The following is a 21,343-nucleotide window of genomic DNA, read 5'->3' as shown; positions in this document are numbered from 1 at the left end:
GAGGCAACCTTCTTCAGGCATGCGACGTCCGTCACTGACTCCGAGACACACCCTAAGCCCACAGTCAGATGTACGTTTGGCAGCTTCCCACTAAATGTTCCCCTGTCACCGACAACGGCCGCAGCGATGCAGCCAGTGCCACCCTCCCTACCTCTTTGAAGGTTTCTTATCAAGACACATGGAAGAAGGAAAAGTAAGGAGAGGCCCTGACGTCACTCGTTGTGAAGCCGCGATGAAGCCGGAAGTCGGCCATATTGACTAGGCAAATTCTGCTCTCTTGTTTACATATGAATGCGAAGCAGAAGGCGCGACTCCCTCTCCGGCTCGGAAAGCACGTGGGCTGCGCAGCGCGTGTGTCGTGACGATCCGAAACTAATGGAACTGGGCTCATCCCTCTGAGCCAGCGACCCACCTTCAGCGAAATCGCTTCGTCCGAGTAATAACAGGGAGTAACAGCTTGCCGACAACGAAGCAACTACGAGAGAACGTGCGCTAGATGCACTGACAACGGCGAGTGCTTTCACGTCATTAATTCAGCAACTGTACAGACAACACGATCCGTCGTGCGCCTTCTACGGTTGCATTCCGCCACGCGGCCGACGCAGCGTCCTGCCACTGTGTCCGTGTTCCGCGTGAAACTCACCGGCGTCAGCATTCTGTGACCGTGGTGACTTTGAGCACGGTGCTAGTGACAGTTGAACGTGGTTGCTGTTACGTTGAGATTACATGCAATGCTGGTGGAGAGTGTACCAAGCGGAACAGAAAAGGTGTTTTAATACGCACATGCAAGTTGTTACTGTACACACACAACACGAAACTACGTATGTGCACATGGTCCTCACGGCGTCTTGCTGGGCTCAACAGCGTCGTCCGTTGTCACAAGCAGGAGCACTGCTCAACCGTCACTGACCTGCAAGGCGTTCGTCTTCATTCAGCTTCGTCATGGTGCCCAACGCAACGTCGCTGAGCACTAACTGCTTCATCCGCATCATCCGCCGCACGACACATGAATATGCACTTGTTCTACGCACTGTTAAAACCCCGTGATGGACAAAGAGATTTGTAAACGTTGCTAAGAGTAATGTAACTGCCAGCAGAACACTGCGTAACCAATAACACGGCACAGAGCCCAGATTTTGTCTGCCACGGATTAGCACGAGACCTGGGAAGGCACATATTCCGCCGCCAGCCGCGGCCGCTCACTGCTAGACCAGCTCCACTGCGCAACACGTAACCATAGCAATGCCGCCATTGTGCCTGGTGAATATGGCCGCCATGATGTCATTTCCGCCACATTTTTTACGCCCTGCGCCGGCTGGGCATGTCCTCTCCTTACCTTTCCTTCCTCCGTGTCAAGACACCTTCCAGCATGCACCAGCCAAGGCCGACTGCCAGAGGCAGCGTTGGCAGTTCAGCGAGCCAAAACAAAAGACTGCACAGCCGTGATCAGCCTCTTCGAGGCCGCAAATGCAGCCCGCCAGAGGCATTACTTCTACCTGCGATGAGCCAGAGTTCAAGACCTCTGAAAGATGCCACCTTTGAAGCGATGGCCAGATGGAGTATATATATATATATATATATATATATATATATATATATATATATATATATATATATATATATATATATATATATATATATATATAGTGTGTGTGTGTGTCTGTGTGTGTTCGCGGAATAGAAAGCACGCTGGCGCCAATGCTTCAACAAGGTATATGCGCCGTGTCCCCTTATTTAAACAATGGTTTGATGGTTTGGGGAAGGGAAACCCTAGCAGTAATTATAATATTGTCCTATTGCTTATATTTCTTTCAATGCTCTTACTTACAAATATCTCGCGTAATCGGTTTTCTACTTCACGCCTTTTGATCTCACACCTTCAAATATGAGATAGGGGTTGTAATCCAGTAAGGTCATTTTTTTTTCAAAGAGATGACTCGCATGATATATTTTTGTCAATTCTCGTAAGTAGTCTCCGCAGGTAGAGGAAAAGGCATGCCACTCCCCACCCCCGCCCTTTGATCAATAAATATTTTTTTGGTTTATAAGCGCTGGTGCAAAATTGTCTGGGTCGGCGTGAGTATAAATGAAAGCCTACGTAAGCCTTATTGTGATGCTGAAGTTGATTAAATAAAAGTTCACGAGTAACACCCGCTACTCGTCTGTAAGGTATGTACAGTCGGCCAAATCTATAGCTATCATGCATGAGTGGCAGTTCTTGTATCTATGCCATACGACTATATAAAGCTTCAAAAACGGTGAGTACAAGTGCATGCCCACAAAGCACATGTTCATGATGCAATTTTTTGTAACTTCGTTCTATAGTTTAACGCTGAGAGGCAACGAAAGAGGCTGCTGCGCACAATAGTTAGTTTTGGCCGATTTCACAGTATATAACTGAAAAACTAGCGGAACTAAACACTATATAAATAAGTTTTAGCTGACAAGTTTGAATAAATTTGAAGTTCGCACATTGTGAGCGACAAGGCGTATAATTTAGAGCGAGTAATGTTCAGATTTCAGGGATGCCATTTGCGGTTTCTGTCTCTTGATTGATGCTCTTGCTTGAAATATGTTCTGTCTCTCACCAGAGTACAACATCACGGAAAGTATACTAATGCTTGCCGGTCGGCTCTGCATTGGTAATGTGATTAACATCAACATAATCTACCTGAGCGAGGTGTTTCCCACCAATGTCCGGGCTCTTGCTACCGGAGTTGCTCAGACCATATTTGGAGTCGGAGGTGTCATCCAGCCATTTCTTAATCAGCCTGTGAGTACTTTGCATGAAGATTAGTCTTGGATTGAAAATTACTTCCTATACACTGCAGAGACAGCATGAAATGAGTGTATATTGGGACTGACAGAATACACCTGTCAGTAAATTTTGTTGCACATAACTGGCTAACTTATGCAGCGCAGTAACATTTGCTCTATTCTAAGGTACCTTATTTGTAACAGTGCAATGGTTAGGCATTCGAGCCATAATTACTACCTTAGATAAAAACTTGTTAAACATGTCTCGCCAGCCTGAAGGCTCCTTTGAAAAATCTCATGCTTAGGTTTCATCTGTATTGGTGTACGTCAGTTGGCATAAGCTCTTGAAGAGCCGATAAAATCGGTGTGATCTACGCAATTCGAAAGTCCGTAATATCGAAATAAGTGGCGTGGGCCTCACAGAGTATTGCATAATGGCACCGATGGTACGCACGCGACAGTTGCATATTCTCAACTGTGGCACAGCGTCAAAGCGTCTGAACTGGCTTTTTCTGTGGCAATCTTAACCAATTAAAATTAAAATTGTACAAGTCGCATGTCACCGCAGCGGGGAGCACCCCTGGATTTGCACCGCTTGAAACAAAATTCACACAAGCCTTGTACTTCCCTATTGCGAAACACTATTGAAGAAAACACTCGTTTGACATGTGGGGTTTAACGTCCCAAAACCACCATATGATTATGAGAGACGCCAAGAAAACAATCTCATAGTTACAAAATGTCGCTACTAAAAAAAATATCGAAAAGACGGTAACACCGACTGGAACGCATGGTGCAGCATAGGTGCGAACTTTGAAAACGTTGTACTTAAACGTTTGCATATTAAGGAAGAAAATAAGTGAATACTCATCATCTGTCTAACGTGATGAATATTCAACACCTGTTATTCATTCCTTGTGCTTGATGTAGACATAGCGATAGCTGAGCCACCGCCCTTTGCTTCATTATTGACATATCATGGTCGTCGTCGTCGTCATCATAATACTGACTACGTCTACTGTAGGACAAAGGCCTCTCCCATGCCCCGCCAGACAACTCGGTGTTCAGCTTGCTGCTCCTTCTTTATACCCGCAAACTTCCTAATCTCATCTGCCCACCTTTGTCTCCCCCTAACCCGCTTGCCTTCTCTGGGAATCCAGGCAGTTATCCTTGATGACAAGCGGTTATCCTGCCTACGCGCTATATGCCCGGCCCATGCCCAGTTCTTCTTCTTGATTTCAACTATGATATCCATTATCCCGATTTGTTCCGATCCACTCTGCTCACTTCTTTTCTATTAAGGTTACACCTATCATTTTCCTTCCCATCGCTCACTGAGTCATCCTAAATTTAAGCTGAATCCACTTTGTTAGCCTCCAGGTTTCTGCTCCGTATACGCAAGTACCGGCAAGATGCTGTTATATATTTTCCTCTTAAGGCATATTGGCAATCTACCAATCATGATTTGAGAGTGCTTGCCGAATGTGCTTCACCCCATTCTTATTCTTCTAGTTAAATCTCATGGTTTGACTCCGCGGGTGGTTACTACCTGTCCTAATTAGACGGTCTTTTACAACTTCAAGAGCAATATTACCTTTCTCGGAGCACTCTTCTCCTTCGAGGTTGTAGTACATTACTTTCGTTTTCTGCAGATTAATTTTAAAACCTACCTTTCTGCTCTCCTTGGCTAATTCAGTAATCATCAGGTGCAATTCGTCCCCTGAGTTACTCAGCAATGCAATGTCATCGGCGAAGCGCAGGTTTCTAAGGTACTCTCCATTATATTTTATCCCTAACTCTCCCAATCTAGGCCTCCGAAAACTTCCTAAAAGCAGGCGGCGAATAACAATGGGGAGATTGTATCCCCTTGTCTTACACCCTGCTTGATTGGTATTCTGTCACTTTCTTTATGGAGGACTATGGTGGCAGTTGATCATCTGTAGATTTCTTCCAGGATGTTAATACATACTTTATCGACGCCCTGATTCCGCAGCGTCTGCATGACTACTGATGTTTCTACTGATTCAAATGCCTTGTCGTAATCTATGAAAGCTATGTATAGTGGTTGGCTGTATTCTGAGGATTTCTCTATTACCTGATTGATAGTATGAATGAGGTTTATTGTAGAGTAGCCTCTTCGTAATCGTGCTTGTTCCTTTGGTTGATTGAATTCTAATGTCTCAATTATCTTAGCAGTTACTTTTGTAAACAGCTTGTATACGACGGAGAGCAAGCTGATCGGCCTGTAATTGAAGTCCTTGTCAGCTCCTTTCTAATGTACTAAGATGTGTTAGCATTTTTCTAAGAATATGGTACCCTCCCAGTCAGGAGACACTTCGTAAACAGGGTGGACAGTTTTTTAAAAACAATGTGCCCTCCGTCTTCCAGCAGATCTGATGTTACCCGATCCTCACCAGCACCTTTGCCTCTTCGCATTCCCTCCAAGGCTTTTATGACTTCTGTCATTACTGGTGGGTTTCCATCTGGGTTACTGCTGGTTCTTATTGTGAGGTCGTGGTTGTCCCGGCTACTATACAGATCTCTGTAAATCTCCTCCGCCATTAAAGCTATCCTATCCATATTGGTAGTTTGCCTTTCTTGCCCCTTAGTGCATACATCCGGCTTTTGCCTATCCCAAGTTTCTTCTTCACCTCTTTGACGCTTCCTCCATCCTTTAGAGCGTGTTCAATTCTGTCCATGTTATACCTTCTTACATCAGATATCGCACGCATATTATTGAACTTTGAAAGCTCGGGCAGTTTTATTTTTTCTGTTGTTTGAGGCTTTCATGCTTTGGCGTTTCTTAATGAGACTCTTTGTCTCCTGGGACAGCTTGCCAGTGTACTGTCTAATTACCGTACCTCCAACTTCCACTGCGCACTCCGTAATAATACTCGTCAGATTATCATTCATTGCGTCAACGCTAAGGCTGGCTTCCTCGACAAGAGCCGAGTATCTGTTCTGAAGCGAGACTCTCAATTACTGTACTTTCACTCTCAGTGCTAGCTCATTGATTGGCTTCTTGCGTATCAGTTTCTATCGTTCCTTCTTAAAGTCTAGGCGAATTCGAGATCTTACCATTCTATGGTCGCTCATCATACCTTGCCAAGCTTTTCCACATCCTGCACGATGCCGGGGTGCGCACTACTTATATAGTCTATTTTGTTTTTGCTTTCTCCATTAGGGCTCCTCCATGTAGACTTACGATTCCCTCGTTAGGTAAAAGGTACTAAAGATCCGTAAATTATTGCATTCTGCGAATTCTACTAACAACTCCCTTCTGGCATTTCTAATGCTGATGTCATAATATCCTGCTGTCTGGTCTACAGCCTGCTTCTTCCCTACCTTGGCATTAAAGTCGCTCATGGGTATAGTATACTGGGTTTTTACCTTACTCATTGCCGATTTCACGTCCTCATAGAAGCTTTGAACTAGCGTGTATCTTCACGTCCTCATTTCACGTCCTTAGAGAAGCTTTGAACTAGCGTCTTTGAACTAGCCTGTACCACCGTCATCTTGTATCTCTTGTTGAGTTTAATTACGATACCTACCACCCTTTCATTAATGCTATAGTATTCCTCTATGTTACCAGCTATATTTCTTTGGACAAGGAACACTACGCCGAGTTATCTTTTGTCAGCCAAGCCACGATAGCATATGACGTGCCCATTCCGTAACACTGTATAGGCCTCATTTGTCCTCTTAACATCACTGAGCCCTATTACATACCATTTAACATCTTCTAGCTCCTAGAATAGTACAGCTAGACTTGCCTCACTAGATAAGGTTGCCTAGCGCTAAATGTAGTCAAGTTCAGGTTCCAATAATAGTCTGTCCAAACCCAGAGATTCTTAGCAGCCTCTGCTGCATTGCAGATAGGACTGCCGCCATGGTCAGCTGCTTCGCAGCTGTTTGGGACTGAGGGCCGTGTTTTAATTTACGTATGCATGTGGGGTGTAGTGGCCAGATACTGCACCAGGGTAGCCAATCCTTCTCTGGTGTCACCAGTGTGGCCGCACCCAAACCTCTTAATGCAATGTATTTTCACGCGGAAAATCTTTTTAAATCCGGTTCGTAACTTCGCGGCACCAGGATTCGAGCCACGGACCTCTTGCACGCGAGGCTGATACTCTAACCACTACGCCATCGCTGCATCCATTGTCTTATACATGTGGTAAAATATCCGGAGCTCTCCACTACGGCGTCTCTAATAATCATATGGTGGTTTCGGGACGTTAGACCCCACATATCCATCAATTGTACATATGACCAGGCAAAAGCGGCTTTCCCTGACGTTCCCTTGACCACTGATCTTGCGTTTGCAGTTCAACCACGGAACCTGGGATGCCGTCTTCTACGCGATTGTCATGTTGCTCGCGACACTGGTGGTGTTCCCCTGGCCAGAAACCAAAGGCCGGCCGCTGCCGGATTTCGTGGAAAACGTCGAGGCTTCAGCAAGTTCGAGCACCTCCGGATCGTTTGCAAACAACAGCAATGACACCGGGGACATTGTGGTGCATTATAACCCTGCATACAAGGACAACCAAGAGGGCGCCAGTGTGGGTGCGGTCGACACGAACAAGTATTGGAACAGCTTAAGCGAGTACACATCGACAGCAATTACTATGGAGGTACCCTCATTCGATCAGGGAAGCGGTGTGTGGCGAAGCTCAAGTGTAAATACAGCTTCTAGAAGGGGGGGTGCTACTAATGTCGGACTTAAGCGCGAGCACACTCTCTGAGCGGTGTCATCTTTCCAGAATCTTTTGACAGAAGCGTGATAGTGACGCAGGCAGAAGCTGAAGCTTGTCCTTCTTTTTTTCATGCCATTTATTTTCACTCTTGCACTTTAAACCGCCATGGGTGCAGTTTACGTGCATGTCCTGAATACTTTGTAAAGCGAAGATTTCGTCCTGCAAGACCACTTTTTCGATTACGACAGAAATCGTGGTATTCTCTACTCATGGCTATTTACACTGGGACCCAAATACAAATTTGGTTTCAATTTGTTTCGAACACTCGCAATGAAATGTACGTGAATGTCCTTTCTAAGTGAATTTTTTACTGCCTGTCTGCCCAACTACATTATCTTAATCACTCTCGGCTATCTTTTGAGTACCATGTCTTTTTTTTTTTGAGGCGTATGTATGAAGCTTGTTTTCACTTTTACACTTAGCGAGAGTGCTTCCGACGGAAGCGTAACGTTCATCAGTCATTGCGCTTTTTTTTTTACTTTTACTGCAGTCGTTTTGCACGAGAATCATTTTGATGTTAATATAGCCCACCTTCCGCGCTCATATGTGGGGATGTCACTGAAAAGCCAGTCCTTCGCTGCAGCTATTAAACATTGTACCCATCTTCGCCTTCCCGTCGTGCCTCTTCATTTCCATTTGCATAGCGATTATGTCTGCATTTTGGTCATTCACAAGTTGTACAACAGGCACCATGAGAAGCGGAAACACAGATAGATCAGACATATAGTTGAGAAAGCATCCTGCTATTTCTTTAATTGCCGATAAGCATAGAGATTACATTGCTAATTCACGAAATTATAGCACCATGTGCGCTTTCATACTTTACATGCATGCATACAGTTTCCTAATATACACTAGGGGGACCTCTGGCGCTGTCTGTGGGATTTGCAACGCACGGCACTGCAGCGAGCATGTAAATGATGGGTAGTACACATATTTGTCTATCATTCGTATTTCTGGCCTGCTTTTGGCTTCGTGTGTGTTCGTGTGGCTTGGAGCTCTTGTCTCACGAAACAAAGATCGGCAAATGTTCAGCGGTTGTCCTTCACCACCTTATCATTTGAGTCTTACCATTTCGAATAGGGTGACAAAATTGAAAAGAATTCGTTGTTTCTTTCAAAACGAAATTGAAACCTGATAAAGAAAGCCTCAAGATCGATTCGCCGCCCGCAAGTACGAAGACAAGACAAAAGTGTGTACTACTCATCATTCCCATGATCGCTGAACGATCGCAGCGCCAGAGTCCCCTCTAGTTAATTTTAGGAAACTCTATGCTTTGGGCATTCCGGGCGAGTTAAACCATTGTTTCGCAATAGTACACAAGAGTGAAATTTGAAGACAACTACCGTGGGAGCTGATACGCATGTCGCTTCACCAGCGTGGGAATGATGGGTGCTACATAGGTTTGCGTAAGCTTAGTTTTTTTAGGCTCCGTGTTGTCTGCAGGCGCTTTGTCGCTAGACTGTCAGCAGTCCCCATATCATGACCTGACGAGTTTATACTGAATAATTCAAGTCGGCTCACGAGTTTAAGAAGCCATTGATTGACCAGAAACGAAAGCTAAAACAATATACAAAGCCACTAGCATGTTCGATGCCGCAAGCACGACGGTTAGGTAAATCAATCAATCAATGAATATTTATGCACTGCTAATAATTCTCATGGCGAATGAATGACGGCAGCACCAGTGTCTCCTCAAGCAAATATTGATTGATTGGTATGTGGGGTTTGTCGTCCCAAAACCACCATATGATTATGGGAGACACCGTAGTGGAGGGCTCATGAGATTTCGACCACCTGGGGTTCTTTAACGTGCACCCAAATCTGAGCACACGGGTATACAACATTTCTGCCTCCGTAGGAAATGCAGCCGCTGCAGCCGGGATTCCAACCCGCGCCCGGCGGGTCAGCAGCCGAGTACCTAAGCCACTAGACCACCGCGGCAGTGCCTCAAGCAAATATTAGAAGAAACTCAAGGTTATGACGGCCAACGGACGCCAATATTGGACATGCGCCAACCTTGGGTGTGCAGCGCACCATCGTGACATTGCGTGCGCCGCAGGCGAGCGCGCCACAATACTTCTAGTTGAGAGGAGCGTATCACGATACGAAAGTGAATTTCGTATGCGAGATGTTTTTTAACGCGTTTGTCAGCACCGCTTACGTAAGGTGTGTATTGGATCGCAGCAACACCATGATCTAGTAGCACCATCCTGGGTTCCAGTTACTGGGTTCTAGTAACACCATCCATGATCAGCGCATAGTTCTCATAATGGCCTGCCAATGGTCGGAGAATTTTTGGAGGCACGATGACAAATAAACTGTTCTTGAATTGCAAGATCAGGTCCCTTCATCCGCCTTTATCCTCAAAAAGCATGCATGGCACTGCACAATAAACCTGCGCTTCAAACAATCTACATTAGCCCCACAAATTAGACAATGACGTGACAAGCCCGAGTGGGTGAATAATGTATGGTGAAGAATCGGCGCACTTTTATAAGACAAAGGCGGACGCTTCAATGATGATGACAATGGAAACTTCATTTTAGTCCAGAGATGACTCGGGGGAGACCCTACGCCACCCGACTATAGTTCCACGCAGGGACCGCCAAGCCGAGCTTGGCGGCCCAGTCGCGGGCATTCCGGACAGCCATGGTTTCGTAGTTTAGTTTGGGATTGCGCAAGAGCACTTTCCACCTGTCCTCCCTGAAGGTGGAACCGATGGCTTCACATTCCGATAACACATGGCTCAATGTTGCCGACAGTCCGCTGTTGGGGCAGTTCACACCGGGATATCGTTCAAGGTACATGGCGCGAGGAACCACTGGTTGAGGATGCGCACAGATAGGGTTGTAATTGGGTGGATTTGTAAAGGAGGCCAAAAGTTGAGCAGAAAGCAGGCAAAAAAAGATGTCATTTAATATTAGCCCCAAACTTATACCCAAGTAGAAAAAGTGATATGAATAGAGCTGTTGTTGTTCAACAAAAAACCTTTTGAATAAGCAAAACTGTATTATATAAGAAGCACAGTATTTTTTCCTTCTAGCTAAGTCTCTCAGCTGCTGGTAAGTTTCAAATAAATAATAAATTAGTGTGCTTTCGTTGCGCCTCCGTACAGCTTGTCTACAAAAGGTGGAATTCTGGCTAAATGAATTTTAAACCCCCATTTCAGCAATAACAATAAACGTTCAAGCTCTGTTTTTTTGAAGCCGTAGACCCCCATCCTTAGAAGCTACAATAATACCAGTCAAGCTTTATGTAACGAAATATAATAGGATATGAGTAGTCCAGCTTCATTTTGTTGCGGATATATCTGACGCGCTGTGCTTCAGCATTAGAAGCTTACTTCCTTATTCTGCTGCACTACATCCACGAGTTTCCTTGCATGACCACGTTCCTCAGCCGTATCCAACGGTATAAATGCTCATTCGGTCTCTCCTCGATGCACACTGGCCCGCTTGTGGTACAAGAATATGTGCGCGTATAAGCCAACGCGACAGAAAAGGCATGCGAATATTAGTTGTTCCTTAGCCTTGCTTGATGTGCTGTTTTCAGGTAATACATACCGGGACGCTGAAACTTGCCGCTTTTTTGTACCTCCATCGGCATCGCAACATGGTCTTTCAATGTGAATAACAGCTGCCCAAAATCTTCAAATACCGTGCACAGCGCCTTATGATGAAACAAAGTTGTCAAAAGCTGTTTAATTGTTTTGTGCTTTGTTGGCATGCACTTACACTTACCCCTTTGAAGCTAAATTCAATAATATAGGGTGAAGACACTGAGAAAACATTGCCACTCAGGCACGCTAGTTAAGGCTTTGGTGACTGTGAAAACGATTTGCTTTGCTATTACTGACTTCAGTCATCATGCACTTATGTTTCTGCTTGTTCGAGTTCTCGCGAGGGTAGGACGCAGTCTAACCTAAACCCTGGCGAATTTTAAGCCTGCAGTGCTATGGCTACTTAAGTATACTGGAAGAATGACGTTCACGTTGTATTTCAGACTTCCTTGTTAGTATAGAAATATCTAAAGCTCAATCTAAGGCTTCTTTTGCTATGCAGCCTTTTGAGTATTATTGTTTAAAGAGGAAACTTCGACCCTTTGCATCAGGTAAAGAGAGTTATTCTGTTATTATGCCAGACAGCATGCAAGAAGCAACCATGTAATTTTTTTAGTCTGTGAAACTCGAGCCATCGGTAGTTAGGCAGTTCGTCGTCGACATAATCTTGACAGGATAGAAAGTGATGTCAGGCAAGCTGCCTTCTGAGGACTTGCAAGATGTACGCACACCTGCGAACATGCTGTAAATAGCAGGCGACGCAAGAGGTGATCCACACCGTCAGGAATAGTATATTCACCCCTACAGGTGCTTTATATCTACATGGCCGAGATTGAAAATGTACGCTAAAGTTCGATGGATGTGTAGCGTTGTACACGTGCGAAAACAATTAAACGCATCTGATAGTACCTACTACGGTGCTCTAGCGGCTGCTACGTAGGTCACCTAGGTCACGGGATCGAATCTCGGCTGCCACGGCCACTTTTTCGATGGAAGCGGAAATGCTTGAGGCCCGTGTACCTATATTTATGTGCACGTTAAAAAATCCCAGGTGGTCGAAAATTTCGGGAACGCGCAACTGCGGTGTCTCTTAATATTGCCACGTTCCATTTCCCAAGTTTTTGTTATCGTCCCAAAACACCACACAATTCTCAGTGCAAACCGCACCTGCAGTTTTCGAGAAGGTTCCGGACTGTAGTAGATCATTTCGATAACATCACGCCCACTGTGCGAACTGTACAGATTGTTCTGGAACCTACGCCACCACCAGCGATAACGCTAGAACATTCGACGGCAAGAGTATAAATGCCAACGCGCTTCGCCGCTTGTCAGTAGTTGATCGACGGCCGACACTCCATTCACCGCTATCAGTCCAAGACTGCTACTGTAATCGGACTCTCCGTTTGCCGGGCACAGGTTCGCTCAAATAAACAGTCAAATTCCAACGCAAAGTCTCCTGTCTTCGACCACGTCACGACCCCGTGACATCTGCTGGAGGTGCTGCTTCGTTCATGTAGCGGACGCCCCCGTGAAGCTGTGAACCCAGCCCACGTCGCGGAGAAGACACCGACGCCAACCAAGAGCAGCGAACAAGCCGCCGACAGCAAGGTCTTCCACCGGAGTATGTGCTTCTAAAAGACAAGGCGCGGAAGACCAAGGCCATGACCTCGACTGCAGCGACAATGACAACCGGAGCATCCCAGCCCGCGATCGTCATTGATCGACGCAGGGAACCACCAACGTTCCATGGGTCATCGTTTGAAGACCCGGAAACCTGGCTAGAAACATACGACCGTGTGGCCGCCCTCAACCACTGGGACAACGAAGAAAAGCTCCGTCGTGTGTACTTCTACCTGGAAGACACCGCAAGGACCTGGCTAGAGAATCGGGAGTCCACGCTCCGAACGTTGGATGTCTTCTGCGGCGCATTTCTGCAAACGTTCGCGAGCATCGCTCGCAAAGAGAGGGCCACTGCTCTACTGGAGACCAGGGTTCAGCTACCAAATGAAAAAGTTGGAATTTTCACAAAGGAGATGACCCACTTATTCCGTCACGTTGACCCAGACATGCCTGAGGAGAAGAAAGTTCGTTTCCTCATGCGAGGTTGTCAAACAGGAGCTCTTCGCGGGACTAATGAGGAATCCACCGAACACCGTCCAAGAATTTGTATCCGAGGCGACCCCCATCGAAAAAACCCTGGACATGCGCACCAGACAGTATAATCGTCGCCTGACTCAAGAATGCGCTGCTGCTCAAGCCAGTGACTCCGAAGACCTGCGTGAAACGATCCAAGCGATCGTGCGGGAAGAGCTGCGCAAACTGTTGCCTTCGGCGCAGCCTCAAGTGGATTCAATCACTGACATTGTGCGAGAAGAAGTTCGGCAATCGCCTGGAAGTCCCCAAACACCGCTGCCCGAGCCAGAAACTATGAGCTACGCCGCTGCAGTGCGCCACAACGCTCCTCCCCATCCACGCCAAAACGCCACCCCGTCGCACTTCCGTCGCCCGCCGCCACTGCCGCCACCACCCCCACCGACGTCCTACCGTTCCCCAGCGGCCCAGCGCAGTGCGCCGAGGAAAACGGACGTTTGGCGTGCACCTGACAACCGCCCGCTCTGCTACCACTGCGGCGAGACCGCGCACACATACCGCCGTTACCAGTACCGACAGATAGGACTGCGTGGCTTCGCCGTCAATGCACCGCGTCTGCAGCCAGGAGATCGGCCACGTGACATCGCCGACTACCTGACAGGAACTCAATCGACACCAAGAAGTCCTTCCCGTTCGCGTCGCCCAGCCGCCGCATGTCACCGCACCCCCGGCAGTACTCTGGCCCAACGCGGGGCCGGTCTCCTAGCCCGTATCCGGGAAACTAAGGGCAGCAACCGATGGAGGTGCGGTTGCTGTGCGACGAACTACCGAAGATCCTCCGACGACGACGACGCCGTGACGGAGCTTTCCGAACACAACGCCAACCAGGCAAAGCCCTGACGTCAAAAGCTCACTTTCCAAAGGTGGCCGGACGACGCAACATGAAAGCAGCGGAACAAGCCGACGCAGCCATGACCCGATGCCACGTCCTAACTGTAATGCAAGACGGCGAACTAGTGACCTCGACGTTCTTATCGACGGCCACAGTGTGACCGCTCTCGTCGATACTGTAGCCGACTATTCTGTCATCAGTGGGTCGTTCACCGCGAAGAATTAGAATTCAATTCGTTTCTATAAATGAAAAGAAGACTAATGCTTCTGAAAAGTGTGCTTGATATCGTTAAACATAGCATTCGATTCGACTCAGCTCATGCAGGCAATCACATACGGCCGCGCAAACGCTCCTGTGGCTAAAATCCGGTTGTGTAATTGACTGATTGATTTGTGGGGTTTAACGTCCCAAAACCACTATTTATATATTAGAGATGCCGTAATGGAGGGCTCCGGAAGTTTTGACCACCTGGGGTTCTTAAAAGTGCACCCAAATCTGAGCGCAAGGGCCTACGAAATTTTCGCCCCCATCAAAACCCAGTACGGTAACTTCAAAAAAAAAAACCACTGGAAGGGGTAAACTTATTCTCATCATTCTAAGTTGTTCGTCTAGGAGTCTTATCTTCTGATTAGTAAATAATATGCACGTTAGAAAGAAATGATCCAGGGATTCACTCTCATTGCAATGGAGGCACAAAAGTGACTGCGTCAGACCAGACCTCTGTAGGTAAAGTAGGTAAAATTTCAGGGGGGGGACTCGGCATTGTATTCTGGTAACTGCTGTCTTGGGGATTTTTTCAACGAAAATTAAGGTTAGCTAGCTCAAAAGCTGACAACGTAGATTCAGTGAAGTTGTCCTACGTGGCAAATTTTTAAAATCGTGCCGCAATCACTCCAACGTCGGCACACTAGAGATTATATCAACACCATGTGATGCGAGTGCATGCGCATATTTGTTGAGATATCTTTGTGCCCAGGTACCCACACCAAGCGACTGGTACGTATGTCTTGAAAGAAGAAAATAAAGTACTTCTAAAGAGTTTGAAAATTTTGTACCGTTAATGAGAAACAGACCGATAAGCTGTCTGTTAGAATGACGGCTTCTTCGTTTGGGACGTTAACTCCCACATATCAATCAAAATGGCGGATTCTGATATTTATAGGGGTCATTTCCGTAAATGCTAAAATACTGGCAACTAATTCCGCATAATAAATAAATGTTAATTCGGGTGAACAAATTGAAAATGACCAATCCAGAGATAATGATGCAATTACCACCCCTGCCTTTTCTTTTCAAACTGATGCAAGCTCGTAGCCAGGAACTTTTCTCAGTGTTTGGGACTATTGATCAAAGACTTAATTGTGTGACAAAAACAATTATTTTAACAAATTTTTTCTTGATAGCAGTTGAAAGTTATTACTTTTTTTAAAGTTGTTTTAATAAAAGTTTAATTATTAGTTCTGGATTTCATCCTCATGTTGTAAATGTTTTATGTGCACTACTTGTCTTCGTAATTTCATGAATTAAAAGTAATATAAAATTATTCGGAACCATACGTAGGCAAAACTTCTGGAGCTCACTCAGACTCGTTCATGAAATACATTTTGAGCTTTGGACTCACTCTGACTGACTCACAAAAACTTTCCTCGCCTGAACTCACTTAGACTCACGGCTTGATCACTCATAGTCTGAGTGAGTCCAAGTGAGTTGATTCATGAGTCCGTCCACCTAAAATTAGCTGCTTTGAAAATGGTGTCAATGCTCTTTAACAGGAATATCTAACATAATTGGTGCTCTTCTTGGTGCCGTTTGACTTGTGTCTGAAAACGAGTTCTGACTGCTCTCAAAGCAGTAAAATATTTTTCTCGGAAGAGATTAAAGCACATATATAATAATCAAGAAATTCCCTGGAAGAGTTGGCTAGAGGAGATCAAAGCACCCCCCTGTATAATTCACGCCTCTGGTTAATAAATATTGAAATGGTGTATGAACGACACTGCCTTGGAATACGTGTGAGTCGACATGAATGTAAACGTGAATGAAGGCAAGGCTGATAGTAATGGTAAAGATGACTAGATAGGGACCGTATAGGTCAGAAAGAGAAAGTGGAACTCGCTCACTCTCCAAATTTTTCCTGAGCTGAACTTATTCTGACTCACAATCACGAAAATTTTCTTCGACTGGACTTGCTCGGGCTCAGACTAACGAAAATATACTCCTCCGGACTCACACTCAGGGCTCGATCTGAGTGTGAGTGAGTCAGAGTGAGTCAACTCATGAGTGAGCTCACTGACCTATGTTTAGAACCAACCATAAAAATACGGGAAGTAGAAATGTTCATTTCATTGAGGTGCACTCAGGAACAACTTGGCCTGGTCTCTATTGCGAAGCGGTCAGCAGTGATTTCGACAGGTCCCACAATTCTACGGCGTGCTGCATCCGTTTACTTCTAAGTTCTCCACACGGGCTCCTTAAAAGTACGCCAGCCTAAACGACAAGTTTTTGTGCCTTATTCGTAGACGTTGGGATTAAGTTGCTCACGTTAACGGACTCTCTGTAAAGTCGCGTTATAGTCAACTTATTCAATCGTTCAACAGAGCTATTACGAAGGTAGGATTTGAGGCACTTTTGCGTCGAAAAGCTTCTCTCAGCTGCAGCCGGGGTAACAGGAAGTCTGGCAATTGTCTTTAGCAAAGTGCAAACATTTGGAAGCAGGCTGGTGTTGCACTGCTTGAGGGCCTGAGCCGCATACTTTGGCATTTCTTGTGCAGGTATTGCTTGCCATTTTTCGTTTCATATCTCCCACTCTCCATTGATCCCTTTGATGATTTTTCGGCTCTGTGGCCACCATGTAGAACTCTACGGCCGGCTGCATCGACTCAAAGCTGCTATGAATGGTGTCATTCGGCAGCACGGACTGGAGACTGTGCAACATCGCCCTGTGATGGAGGTGGAAATATTCCGATGGAGGTGGAAATGTTGTAGGCCCGTGTGCTCAGATTTGGGTTCACGTTAAAAAACCCACGTGGTCGAAATTTCCGCAGCCCTCCACTACGGCATCTCTGATATTCATATGGTGGTTTGGGGATGTTAAACCCTACAAATCAAATTCGCAAGATGTTTCAGCGCGCGAACAAAGGAAAAAGGACAGGGTAGACAGAAAGAGCACCTTCATGCTCTGTTATCATCCTTTTTAGCAGTATATATTCTTGCCACTCTGTCAAATAAAGTTAGTTGGAAGTCAGCGCTCTTTCTGTCTACCCTGTCCTTTTTCTTTTGTTCGTGCGCTGAAACATCTTGCAAATATGACTACGCACCAACTAGCCCACGTTTCCACTCTTGTGAGCTACAAATCAAGTTTCACATATAAATTTATGGTAAGCAGTGCGTTATCCGTCCGCTTGTCTTCATCAGTAAACTAGGTATATATGTACGTACACCAACCAAATAAATCTGTAGTGTCAGATATCCTGTTCAGCTCAGCTGCGCCCACAAAGTGCTCTTACCTGAGAAGATTCAGAGGCCGCGTTGTCAGCTCCCTGTCTAGGGGCCCTCGCAGTAGAATTTGGGACGGCACCTCACCTAGCGTAAGTCGCCTATAGCCTGCGTGCTATGAATGGCTGAAGTACTGGCGAGGCACTGAAAAACTGTTGCAAGCTTACCGAGAAGACGGTTGTTATAGCGCGGAAACAGAACGTCGACAAAGGGACAAGAAGACGAAGATGACAAAATACATTTGTCGTCGTTCTGTTCTCGCGCTCTAACAATCATGTCATAGCAACTAGCCCAAACCACCACGCTTTTATATTGCATCCTTACCGAGAAGTGGAGCGTAGGGCGGGTGTAGCAAAAGTCACTGTTAGCGAAGTACTTGCCACACACGGTCGATGAAGACGTGGAGTGGTTTCCCTCTTTGAGTTTGACTATCCTCTTCTTCCTCAGCTTAGGGACCTTAGGATAGTTGTCAAAGCTAACACCCGCTTTACGGGCGCACCACATTTAGGCACAGATCAGCACTGCACAGCACTCGCAGCAGAGGCGAGTGGCCGCAGATTTAGGAAACAAAGCGATGTACCTTAAAATGAACGTTAAAAGCGGACACCCACGTTTAGAACAGCATCGGTAGCTAAAATAACCAATGGAACGGAATTTTACCACAGTGGTGGTTTCTATACGGTGGTGCGCTTCGAAAGCGCGCGACCCCTCGAATCGACGTAATACAAGCGCCATTCACAGCACCGTCATCAGTCGCACACCAGGCTCGAGAGAACGTGCGGGGCCGCGTCCAGAAAGCCGAGCGCTGACGCGCTGCATTGGGTGCGTGTTGTCAGGGCTTCAGATGGGTCGTTCAAGCAATGGTTTAGCGAATGTGAAGAGAAGTGCGTATACACTGCTATGAGATACGTTTAGCGAATGACAGCCTGCACTCCACGAAATGAACCACTCTTGACAGCGGCTGAAACGGGCACGAATTTGAGAAAATCTACTTTTATGTTCATCGTTTCATGCTGCACATACCGTACAGTGAGAGAAAACTACTCAATTTTTTTACCGTCAGTACTGCCATCAACCTGAACGGAGAAAAAACCTGACTTGTTCACAGCTTAAGCGACTCCATCTTGTTTTTGCTTGCCGCATTCAACTCGTTTTGGATCGGTGGGCTTGTGTAAAGGAAATTTCCAGCAGACATCTTCATGTGCTCGGCAAGAATCTTATCGCTCCACCCCCTCTCCCTGTAGCGCAACAGTGCTTCAACGTTTTCGTCGTTGTTTGCCCGTTCTTGGAATGTAGGTCTGTCGAAGTCTGTCTCCCCTCAGTGCAATTTATTGACGGTCACAAGCAAGTATTGTTTCAACGACTGTCTGCAGCGTTGCCTTATTTTTTCTGATTCAATGTTTGCTTGCTTGTCCAACTGAAGAGATGTCGAACTTTCCGTGAACCACTGCCAAACATCATAAGCTTTGTGCGAGAAAAGCGCGTTCTCTGCTCGAAAACACCATGGCTTCGAGCCTGAACAGAAGCATCAGTTGCTATTCCTGGAGCCAAGTCTGAGCTAGATAAATTATCTTCCAAAATGCAATTTAAGTATTTACTGGGCAATTTTTCGCAATTCGTGGGAATTTTATCGTCAAATTTGATTCTACTTGTTACTGATGATTACTTCACAGAGCTGCACTTGTAATGTTTCCAATTGTTTCAGTGCGACAACTACTTAGGAACATTGTAACCTTGAGCACTAATGGTAAAAAAAATTGCGTCGATTGAATAATAAAAATGTACTGTGACCTCTTCATTGCCGAATATATCTTTAGGAATGTACGCACTGATAGGATGTGAAACAAAATACGAAGAGAAAGCAGGCATACTTTTTGTATGAAGTATAATTTAAAACAAATTTACGAAGTCCAAGACATAATCAAAATGACTCGCGTTCTAGAAGAACCAGTAGTCGAAGTTTGTATGCAGATGCACCAGAAAACAAGACGCAGCCAGACTCTAATATCGGGCGAATATACATGCACTAAATCATGAGACCATCATGGCGTCAACCTGAATGCTTGTTGCCGAGTTCCCGAAGCATCCCTACCACCCGTGTTTCTTTAGCTGTCATATTTTCTGTGCGGCCTTCAATTAGGTTTTCCAGTATAAGTAACCCCTAAATAATTAAAATTTTACCTGCGGAATATCTTTTTGCCGATAAAGCAAAGCGATATGGACGGGAGCACTCAGAGGTAAGAATACAATTGCCCTTTTTCTGATATTCACTGTTACGTTTACATTTTCTAACCAGGTTTCTAGAGCCTTCATATACATCTGCAGACTTTCATAAAGGGTATGTATATCTACAGCTGTAGCGAACAACGCTATATAATCGGCATACATATAAACTTGCATGATGAGAATCGTGCATGGTAAAATATTAAATATGAAAGGTGAAAACACTGACCCTTGTGGGAGGCATCTAGTTTTTTTGGTGCCTTAATTGATACAAACCCGATTGAGAACGATGAAATGCTTTATCGTTTAAGAAGGAATGTACGCATGTGACAGAGTATTGGGATAGCCGTAAGTTTTTCAGCGAGTCTATCAGTTTAAAATGTTTCACGTGGTCAGGTTTTGTGATATCTAAGGTTTTTAAGGCGGCAACTTGTTTCTTGTAACGAGCAAGTTGTATTCTACTTTCGAAATTGATATGGGCATTACAAATGGGTTACATTGCATTTACCGAAGGTTGTTTTTCACATTCCCACTTTCAGTTCATGTAGGGGGGTGGGGTGCTAACGTCGTCGGCTATTTCTCGGATCAACTGTGGCATTCTTCGTTTTTAGTGGACTGTTGGCGAATAGTGGGACTCACAAAACTTTTAGGCACATAACCGTTTATGATAAAGCAAGACTAGATGACACACCGTGACCACAATAAACGTCGATAATTCCTGAAAAGAATTTTACGCCCAAGTCAAAGTTCGTAGACTATCTGCAGACGGCACTTCTTCTCGTGACAAAATTTCGTTGAAACTCGAAAGTGCATTATGTCGAGTAATGTTCTCCACTCATTGTGAAATTAATAACCCTGAAAGCAATCCATTAAGTTGAGCTCAGGCTACTTTGGTTTCAACTAGCTCAGAAAGTCAAGTGAAGCTTCCATGCAAAACACATACTCTTCATGAATCGGCGGTTAAGCGTTTACGCAAACAGCAGTCTTCTTATAAGTTGTCTGCCGGCAAAAAAAAAAAAAACGCAGGTCCTATATTCAGAAAAAAAAATATTGCTCTTTTTCCTGACTTGCCAAAGAAATTGTCAAACCCACATTTACTAAACTCACCAAAAAATAGTGATCATTTTGATATATCTCACAGTTCGATGTAAAGCTTTTAAAGAATTTACCGTACTCTAAATGCAAATATTGATGCACAGGTTTACTTCACAGCACAGCCTCGCAATAATGCAAAAAAAAAGGAGACTTGTGATACTGTGTCTGGAGGGAGGGGGGGGGGTACAATTTTTTCTTGTGGCTGCAAGTTTGGACTGCGGATTTTGTGTACGCGTGGGTTGTAAGCGAAACAAAAATACCCTATCGATGTGAGCAGCGATTCAACTAATGAGCAGCTGGGCGTGCTTGTTGGGCTTCGGAAGTCTTGCCCTTAATTTTGGCATTTTGAGTGCGGAGCATTTTAGGGGGCCAGGCTGTTGTATGCTGTCATCGTCTCTTGGCGTAACGCTCCTTGTGTAGCATATGTCGCACGCGCTTGCCCCGAGAAGTCTTCTTGTTCTTCGAGTGCCTCGA

At 45.5% G+C, this 21,343-nt stretch overlaps 1 protein-coding gene across 1 annotated transcript in view; it reads left to right on the top strand.

The window, feature by feature from the left end:
* The window catches only part of LOC119187769 (solute carrier family 22 member 6-B), a 61,936-nt gene extending 53,811 nt beyond the window's left edge, over positions 1 to 8,125 (top strand). Inside the window, exons 9-10 of the mRNA XM_037435846.2 lie at positions 2,592 to 2,773; positions 7,083 to 8,125. Coding sequence (XP_037291743.2) covers positions 2,592 to 2,773; positions 7,083 to 7,499 — 599 coding nt within the window. The 3' untranslated portion in view covers positions 7,500 to 8,125. The remainder of the gene's footprint in view (positions 1 to 2,591; positions 2,774 to 7,082) is intronic.
* The last annotated feature ends 13,218 nt before the right edge of the window (positions 8,126 to 21,343 follow it).

The sequence above is a fragment of the Rhipicephalus microplus genome, chromosome X (genome assembly GCF_043290135.1).
Source record: "Rhipicephalus microplus isolate Deutch F79 chromosome X, USDA_Rmic, whole genome shotgun sequence".
Lineage (NCBI taxonomy): Eukaryota > Metazoa > Arthropoda > Arachnida > Ixodida > Ixodidae > Rhipicephalus > Rhipicephalus microplus.
Note: the sequence above shows the minus strand (reverse complement) of the source record. Positions and strands in the feature narration are given on the sequence as shown.